Here is a 9,720-nt window from a genome sequence, read left to right on the forward strand (position 1 = left end):
TAGGATCACGACCTGAGCCATATTCAAGATTTGGATACTTACCTGACGGAGCCATCTATTTCCCCCAAAACATAGACCTTTTAAGCATTGCTTACTTACCAGCTGTGTTGTGAGGATTGACTAATCCAGGATCTGTGACTATGATTCATTAAGTATAATACTTAATGTTGGGGTAGTTCCTTTAGGAAGCGTAGTGTCCAGTGTGGTAAAAATTCTATATCTTTTCATTAATCCTTGTTCTGGTTGCAGCCAAATATTAGTCGTGTACTTACCCCACCAGAAAACTCACAAAGACTGCATGTTCTTCTCTTTCATTCCCCAAATCACTCCTATGGCTTGAATCCAGGGTTTATGATGTTAAGATTTTTATGCAATTACACACATATTTTTAATTTAATGAAATGCCCACAAATGTAAGCAGTATTCCTATATCATTCCTCATTAAAGTAAATGTGTTTTGTGCTCGCTTCGGCAGCACATATACTAAAGTGTTTTAAGTTATAATGACATTGCACTATAAAAGGTTTGAATTTTTGACATATATTTTTATACAACACTTTGCGTAGAGAGGTCACAACACACATGGAATTGCAAAAAGATAAAATCGTGAAGCTGAAGAGATCACTCCCACCCACATTCGACACCTACCTTACATCATCGCTGCTATTTGATGGTCGTGTTCTCTGTTCTTGCAAAATTGACTTGGTATTTTCTTTCCAAAGCAACGAGTGTTCATTAGAAATAAGGGTCGAATATTCTTCCTGTGTTCAGTGGCTTCACGTCATATCCTCTGTCCCTAATATAAATTTGTCCTTTAGATTTGAAAGACCCCAAGTATGTTTATATGTGGGAACCAATAACGTTTTTTAAGGAGTGATTCTTTCCCTTTATATAAAGCTATGGGCCATTTTCTTCATGCATATAATGAACCTCAGTGGACATCTCTTGGCAGGAAGCTCTGTACAATTTCCCTCGTGGGAATACTACTTTATAACCTACTTCTTACCATGCCAACATGAGAGGATAAACTTGGGAATTTTCCTTGTTGTGGAAAATGGACTCCGGACTAAAAGAATCCTAAAAAAACAAAACAAAACAAAACAAAAACCCTCATCTATCTCATCAATTCCAAGAAAACTTCCTTATATATTAGTGGAAAATTAAGACAATTATTTTTGTTGTCAAGAGATAATTTTTATTTATTTATGTTTTCCTCAGGCTATTATTTATTTAGATTCTTCCTATAATAAAAGTAGGAATATTTCTAGTTCTACACAGAGAGAGAAGCAGTGGTTACCTTCCAATTTGATTTTTAAGAAATCAAAGGGCTTTTTTCTCCATATATTTCATCAAAATAGCATAGCACAGTAAGGACTTTTTACTGACTGCTGGAGGCCCGCTCTGGCAGGTCCAGGGCTCCCTGAAGGGGTAGCAAGGGATGAAAGCAATGAAGAGATACTCACACAGTTTCTTAATTGGTCCAGCCCAGCATCGTCTTGTCCTATTTCCTTATTATCCCAGTATCTCCTATCTTGCCAGGTCTTGGGCCTTTATTTATAGACTTATGACATCAAAAGGTGGAAATTTTACAAATAATTCTCAGTGATAAGATGCTTTGAAAAGGGTGCAGAAACAGGTTTTACAGAGGCATTTCTTCAGAACTATTCTAATTACAATGAGGTAACTTACACATCATAGGATAACAGGATATTCTCAGTGAAAAGCAGATAACATACACATTTGTTTGAACTGTAGTAAATCTTACAACTAAGATGATAGCAGGATGTTTTCAGTGAGAAGCAAGATAGCAAACACATTTTATAACAATGATGCTAAAATTCAGTCATAGACAGGGCTAGGAGGCATTCTATTTGGCTCACAAGAGGAAGAATACATTCGTGATGGTTAGTAAGTAAACCTTTTGTTAACCTTGTTCTTTGATGTTGAAGGTGTAAGCGCCAGAGGCGCCCAAGATGAGCCGGCCTTTGCACAAGAGTCTAAGTTGTAGCTACTCTTACCTATCCTCACAATGGGCACCAGATTAGCATATGTTTGCGCAGTAGCTTATGCCCTGCTCTTGTTTGTTTCTATTTCCTAAGTTAGGCTGTTCACTCTGGGCCAGGGTACACATTATCTTGTGTTCTTTAACCCCCTTTATTTCCACGTCTTAAGTTTGTGAAGCTCAATAGAAGGGCCTTTCTACAAACGTCTGCGGTGTTTTGTTTGACTTCCTCTTCATAGAGGTGGGAATATGCTTCCTCCCATGAGGTTTCTGGGGAATATCGGTCTGATTTGGAACATTGTGAGGCCTAATTAATAGCAACAGGCTTAATTTTACATGAGCAATCTTTTACAGAGGGAGATGCCAGCTTCCGCCCCTGTGGCAGGAGCCGTGCTACGTCTACCATTTCCTTACTGTGATCATGTCATCCAGCAAGGCCAGTGCAGCTCCCAGCAACTGACTTGATGGTGAATATATCAAAAATGGTCCCTCATTTGGGTTAAACAATAAATCATTATGGCAAGAAAAAGTTAAGATATGTTATTTAATTTGCTTTATTCAATCAATAAAAATTTGTTGAGCGCCCAGTATATGTCACTTTTCTTGATGCTGCAAAATATTACAGTGAACAATGGCATAAAAATTTGCTTTACTGAAATGTATCATAATAGAGAAAGACTATACTTGTGCTTATTGTCAGTGTCTCAGTGGATTTGGCTTCAGAATAATCGAAACACTCATGCAAATATTTATAATGCTGCAAAATCATGTGTAGAAAAATTAAGTTTTGCAAGACTTTTTTATTTTAACTAACACTGATACACAATATTACATTAGTTTCAGATGCACAACATAGTGAATCACCATCTGTGCAAATTAATTTATGTTCTACAATTGTATTCATCATCCATCACTATATAACACTATTCTGATATCATTGACTTTATTCTCTGTGCTGTACCTTCTGTTCTCATAAGTTAGCCATTCCATAACTGGAAGCCTGCACCTCCATCGCCCCTTCAGCCATGCTTCCCATCCCCAAACCCCTTCCTCTGGCAACCATCCATCTGTTCTCTGTATTTATGGGTCTGATGTTTTTTTATTCCTATTTTTCAGGTTGCACACATCAGTGAGATCATATGGTATTTGTGTTTTTCAGTTTTGCTTGTTTCACTTAAAATAACACTCTTTATGTCCACCCATGTTGTCACAGAGGGCAAGATATCATCCTTTTTCAGGCTGATTAACAAATGATTGTACATACGTAACATAGTTTCCTTGTATTTTTGTCTGGACACTTAAGTTTCTCCTATATCTTGGTATATAATGGTGCAATATACTTAAGGGACCATGTCTTTTGGAATTAGTGTTTTCATTGTCTTAGGTAAATACCCAGGAATGGAATTATTATATCATATGTTATTTCAATATTTAATAGTTTGAGGAAACTCCATACTGTTTTCCACAGTGGCTGCACCAATTTACATTCCCACCAACAGTGCATGAAGGTTCTTTTTCCTCCATATTCTTGCCAACACTTCTTGTCTTTTTTATTTTAGCTCCTGTTACAGGTGTAAAGTGATATCTCATTGTAGTTTTGATTTTCCTGATGACCAGTAATTTTGAGCATCTTTACATGTGTCTGGTGGTCATCTGTACATCTTTCTTTAAGGAAATGTTTATTAACACTGGCTGCCTATCTTGCAGAAACCTAGCCCCACACTGCTGAACACTGGTGGGACTGCTCTTTCCAGTCACACTTGCTTTAGTCCAAGTGCAGTGAGAACCTTGCCCAGAAGACCAGCACAAACCCCCTCCCCATGTAATGTCTGCTGACCAAGAGTTCTACAGGGCCCAGACCTGGTGGACGTCGTGACATGTTTCCTTTCATAAGAAGACCAGAACACACTAGTTAAAACTCACCACATTCAGGCCAGGGAGCAGAAACTGTCCATTGCAGGCAGAGAACCTCGACAGATGACTGACCTGAAAAATAGAGCATCCAGAACACAGGAGCAGACTGCATGCAGCATATATTGGAGACATGTCCTAAAGCCCAGGCTCTGGACATTATAGGACCTTTTATTCATAAGGCCATTACACTTATGGACAGCAAGTATAACAGGCTTTCCCATCACAGAGAGAAAGAAATGTAGGGAAAATGCTGCAACTGAACATTTCATCCCAGATGAAAGAACAGGATAAAGCCATAACCAGAGATCCTAGTGAAAGGATATAATTACTATTTCTGATGGAATTTTAAAGCAATTATAAGGATACTAACTGAGATTGAGAAAGGAGTGAAAGACTTCAGGGAGTCCTTTACGGCAGAGATAAAAGAGATAAAAAAAAAACCAAGCAGTCAGAAATGAAAACTTCAATAACTGAGATTTTAAAAGGTTTGATGCAACCAACACAAGGATGAAAGAAGTAGAATAAATAAGTGACCTAGAAGACAAAATAATGGAAAATGAAGAAGCTGACAGAAAGTATGCTAATGCAATGTGAAAATAGATTTAGTAATAACATTTTTATTGCAGGAGTCCCAGAAGAAGAAAAGAGTGAAGAGGAGACAGAGAAATTTATTTGAGGAAATAAGCACTAAAGACTTCCCTAATCTGGGGAAGGAAACACGCATCCAAATCCAGGAAGCACAGAGAACTCCCCTCAAAAACAACATAAAAAGGCTAACACCAATACATCTTATAATTAAATTTGCAAAATATAGCAATAAAGACAAAGTCCTAAAAGCAACAGGACAAATGAAGTCCCCACTGTCAAGGGAAGACCCACAATGCTAGCTGCAGATCTATCCGCAAAAACTTGGCAAACCAGAAAGAATTGGCATGCTATAACAAACATGCGAATGGGGAAAATCTTCAGCCAGGAATACTCTGTCTGCTGAATCTATCATTCAGAAAAGAAGTAGGGAAAAAGACATTTCCATAATAAACAAGACCTGAAGGAGCTCCTGACCACTAAACAATCCTGGAAGAAATATTAAAGAGCACATGTTCAGTGGGAAGACCAAAAGTGATCAAGACATGAATGGAACAGAAAAATCTCCAGAAGCAATGAAAAAACAGGTAATAAAATGGCACTAAATATCTACCAATAATCACTTTGACTGTAAATGGACTAAATACTCCAGTCAAAATATATGAAGTGTCAGAATGAATAAAAAAAAAATGCGACCCTTTAATGGTACCAATAAAAGGCTCATTTTAGACCTGAAGACCCCTGCAGATAGAAAGTCAGCTGATGCAGAAACGTTTATGATGCACATGGAATTCCAAAGAAAGCAAGAGTAGTATTATCTATATCAGACAAACTAGATTTTAAACCAAAGAATGTAACAATGGAGAGGAGCACTATATCATTAATAAAAGGGATCATCCAACAGGAGGATCTAACAATTATAAATATTTCTTCCTCCAACATGGAAGGACCTACAAATGTAACACAATTAATAATAAACATAAAGGAACTTACTGATAATAACACAGTAAGAGTAGGGGACTTGAACACTCCACTTACAAACAGATCATCTAAGCTAAAAAGTCAAGAAGGAAATAATTGCTTTGAATGACACGCTGGACCAGATGGAGATAATAGGTATATTCAGATCATTGCATCCTAGGATACCTGGGTGGCTGATTTGGTTGAGTGTACAACTTCAGCTCAAGTCATAATCCTGTGATATGTGAGTTTGAGCCCTACATCACGCTCACTGCTGTCACCCTGTCAGCACAGAGCCTGCTTCAGATTATCTGTGGCACTCTCTTTGTCCCTCCCTCACTTGTGCTCTCCCAAAAGGAAATAAATATTAATTAAAAAATTTTTTTCGTATGAAAGCAGTAGAATATACATACTTATTCAGTGCACCTAGACAATTTTCCAGAACAGATCACATATTGAGTCATGGATCACCCCTCAACTAGAACAGAAAGATCGATATCATATCATGCATCTTTTCTGACCACACAAAACTTGACATCAACCACAAAAATAGGAAAAGAGATTGAAGGAGAGAGATGGGGAGAGATATATGACAAATACTTGGAGTTTAAACAACATGCTATCCAACAATGAATGGGCCAACCAGTAAATCAAAAAAGAAATAAAAATACAAGGGAAACAAATGAAAATCAAAACATAATGGTCCCAAATCAGTGAGACACATCAAAAGTGGTCTAAGAGAGAAGTATATAGTAATACAAATCTACATTAAGAAGCAAGAAAAATCTCATAATATCAACCTAAACTTGTACCTAAAGAGCTACAAAAGAACAACAAAGTATAAATCCACCAGAAGTAGGGAAATATTGAACACTAGAGAAGAAATAAAGGATATAGAAACTAAAAAATAGATCAATATAGCCAAGAACTGATTCTTTGAAAATTTAAAAAAAAATCGAAGAAACCCTAGCCAGACTTATCAAAAGGTAAAAAGAAAGGAGCCAAATACTTAATATCATAAACAGAAGAAGAGAAAGAGCAATAAACACCACAGAAAAACAATTTTAAGAGAAGATTATGAATAATTACATACCAATAATTGGGACAACATTGAAGAAATGGACAAATTTCAAAAAATATACACACTACAAAAGTTGAAACAGGAAAAAATAGGAAACTTGAAGAGACCCATAACGAGCAAAGGAACCAAATAATTAATCAAAAATATCACAGGAAACTAAAATCCAGGGCCAGATGGCTTCACAGGCAAATTCCATAAAACATTTAAAGAAGAGTTAATACCTATACTTCTGTAACTATACCCAAAAAAGGGACATGGAAGGAATACTGCCAAATTCATTTGTTTGAGCCCAGAATTACCTTGATTCCAAAAACCAGACAAAGACCCACTAAAAAAATACAACTAGAGGCAAGTGTCACTGATGAACATCGGTGAAAAATTCTTAATAAAATACTAGCAAATCGAATCCAACAGTACATAAAAGGAATCATTCACCATGATAAAGTAGGATTTATTCCTTGGTGGCAAAAGTGGTTCAATATTCTGCAATTAATCAATGTGATGTACCACGTTAATAAAAGAAGGGCTAAGAGTCATATGATTCTGTCATTATATGCAGAATTTGACAAAGCACAATATCCTGTCATGAAAAAAGTCATCAACAAAGTAGGGTTGAAGGGAACATAACTCCATGTACACCAATAATGAAGCAACAGAAAGGAGTGAAGGAATCCAGCCCATTTACAATTGTACCAAAACCCATATGATAACTATGAATAAACCTAACCAAGAGAGAAAAGAACTGTTCTCTGAAAACTATAAAAAAATGATGAAATAAATTGAAGAGGACACAAAGAAATGAAAAAATATTCCACTCTCATGGATCGGAGACACAAGCATTGTTAAAATCTCTATATGACCCAAAAGGATCTACACATTTAATGTAATCTCTATTAAAATACCACCAGCATTTTTTACAGGACTAGAATAAAAGCTCCTAGTATTGGTATGAGACCACAAATGACCCCGAATACCCCAAGCAATCTTGAAAAACAAAAGCCAACCAGGAGGCATCACAATTCTGAACTTCAGATTAACAAATGTTCTCATTAACAAATGGTGTTAGGAAAACTGGTCAGCTACATGCAAAGGAATGAAACTGGATGATTTTCTTTTATCAAACACAAACTCAAAATGGATTGAAGACCTAAATGTGAGACCCAAAGCCATGAAAATCCTAGAGAAGAACACAGGCAACATCCTCTTTATCACCCATAGTAACATTTCCCCTGATTATCTGAGTAAAGTAAACAAAAGCAAAAATAAACATTGGGACTGTTTCAAAATAAAATACAGAACAGCCAAAGAAACAATCAACATAACTAAAAGGAAACCTTCAGAATAGAAGATATTTGCAAATGACCTATCTGATACATGGTTAATATCCAAAATCTATAAGGAATTTACAAATCTCAACTTCCAAAAAACAAATAAGGGGCACCTGAGTGGCTCAGTCGTTTGGGCCACTATCTCATGGTTTCAACTCAGGTCATGATCTTGTGGTTCATGAGTTCGAGTCCCATGTTGGGTTCTTTGCTGGTAGTGCAGAGCCTGCAATTCTTTCTCTGACTCTCTCTGCCCCTCTGCTGCTCATGCTCCCTCGCTCTCAAAATAAGTAAATAAGTAAGTAAGTAAGTAAGTAAGTAAGTAAGTAAGTAAGTAAGTAAGTAAGCCTAAGAAAAATACAGCTATGAAATGGGCAGAAGACATGAATAGACATCTTTCCAAAGAAAACATCCAGGGGGTTAACAGACACATAAAAAGATGCTCAGCATCACTCATCATCAGGGAAATACAAATCAAAACTGTATGAGAAATCACCTCACACCTGTCAGAATGGCTAAGCTTTACAACTCAGGAAACAACAGATAGTGGCAAGGATGCAGAGAAAGGGCAACCTCTTTCACTTTTGGTGGGAAAACAATATGGAGGTTGTTAAAAAAAAAAGTTAAAATAGAACTACCCTATGACCTAGCAATTGCACTACTAGGTATTTATCTGAAGTTTACAAATATACAGGTTCAAAGGAGCAGATGTGTGCCAATGTTTGTAAGTAGCATTATCAACAATAGCCAAAATATGGATGGAGCCCAAATGTCCAACCACTGATAAATGGATAAAGAAGATGTGGTATGGGGTGCCTCAGTGGCTCAGTCAGTTAAGCGTCCGGCTTTGGCTCAGGTCATGATTTCACGGTTCATGGGTTTGAGCCTCGCATCAGGCTCTGTGCTGACAGATAGCTCAGAACCTGGAGCCTGCTTCAGATTCTGTGCCTCCGTCTCTCTCAAAAATAAATAAAAAACATTTTAAAAAGATGTGGTATCCATATACAACGGAATATCACTTGGCCATCAAAAAGAATGAAATCTTGCTATTTGCGGTGATGTGGATTGGGATAGAATGTATTAACTAAGCAAAATAAGTCAATAAGTCAATGAGATAAAGACAAATATTGTATTATTTTACTCATATGTGGAATTTAAAAAACAAAACAAAAAGCAAAGGGAATAAAAATAGAGAGGCTAACCAAGAAACATATTCTCAACTATAGAGAACAAACTGATGGTTACCAGAGGGGAAGTGGGTGCAGGAATGGGTGAAACAGGTAATGGGGATTAAGGAGTGCATTTGTTTGGATGAGCACCAGGTGTTGTATGGAAGTGTGAAATCACTGTATTTATGGTATACCTGAAACGAACATTACACTGCATGTTGCCTAACAACCTAATAAATGTCACCTAAATATAATTCAAATAAAAAAATACCACAAACTTAAAAAGTTTATTCAGATCCTTTTTAAAATCAGATGCTTGTTTTATGCTATTCGCTTTTATAATTTTTTCTTTCCAAATTTTTTAGAACTTTATTCATGTTTGTTTCTTTCTTTCTTTTAAGAGAGACAGAGAGTGGGGAGGAACAGAGAGAGAGAGACAGAGAGAGAATGTCAAGCAGGCTCCACGCTGTCAGCACAGAGCCTGACATAGGGATTGATCTCAGGAAATACGAGATCATGGTCTGAGCCAAAATCAAGAGTCGGACACTTAACTGGGGGAGCCACCCAGACACCCCTCCAAGTTCTTATTTAAATTCTAGTTGTTCCAACACCATTTTTTAAAAAGAGGCTGTCTTTTTCCTATTGGATATTCTTATCTGCTTTGTTGAAGATTAATTAACCATA

At 36.8% G+C, this 9,720-nt stretch overlaps 1 protein-coding gene across 1 annotated transcript in view; it reads right to left on the bottom strand.

Moving 5' to 3' along the window:
- LOC115296445 overlaps positions 1-9,720 on the bottom strand; it is a 47,145-nt gene that overhangs the window by 3,087 nt on the left and 34,338 nt on the right. Inside the window, exon 4 of the mRNA XM_029944904.1 lies at positions 3,926-3,988. Coding sequence (XP_029800764.1) covers positions 3,926-3,988 — 63 coding nt within the window. The remainder of the gene's footprint in view (positions 1-3,925; positions 3,989-9,720) is intronic.

The sequence above is a fragment of the Suricata suricatta genome, chromosome 7 (genome assembly GCF_006229205.1).
Source record: "Suricata suricatta isolate VVHF042 chromosome 7, meerkat_22Aug2017_6uvM2_HiC, whole genome shotgun sequence".
Classification (NCBI taxonomy): Eukaryota; Metazoa; Chordata; class Mammalia; order Carnivora; family Herpestidae; genus Suricata; species Suricata suricatta.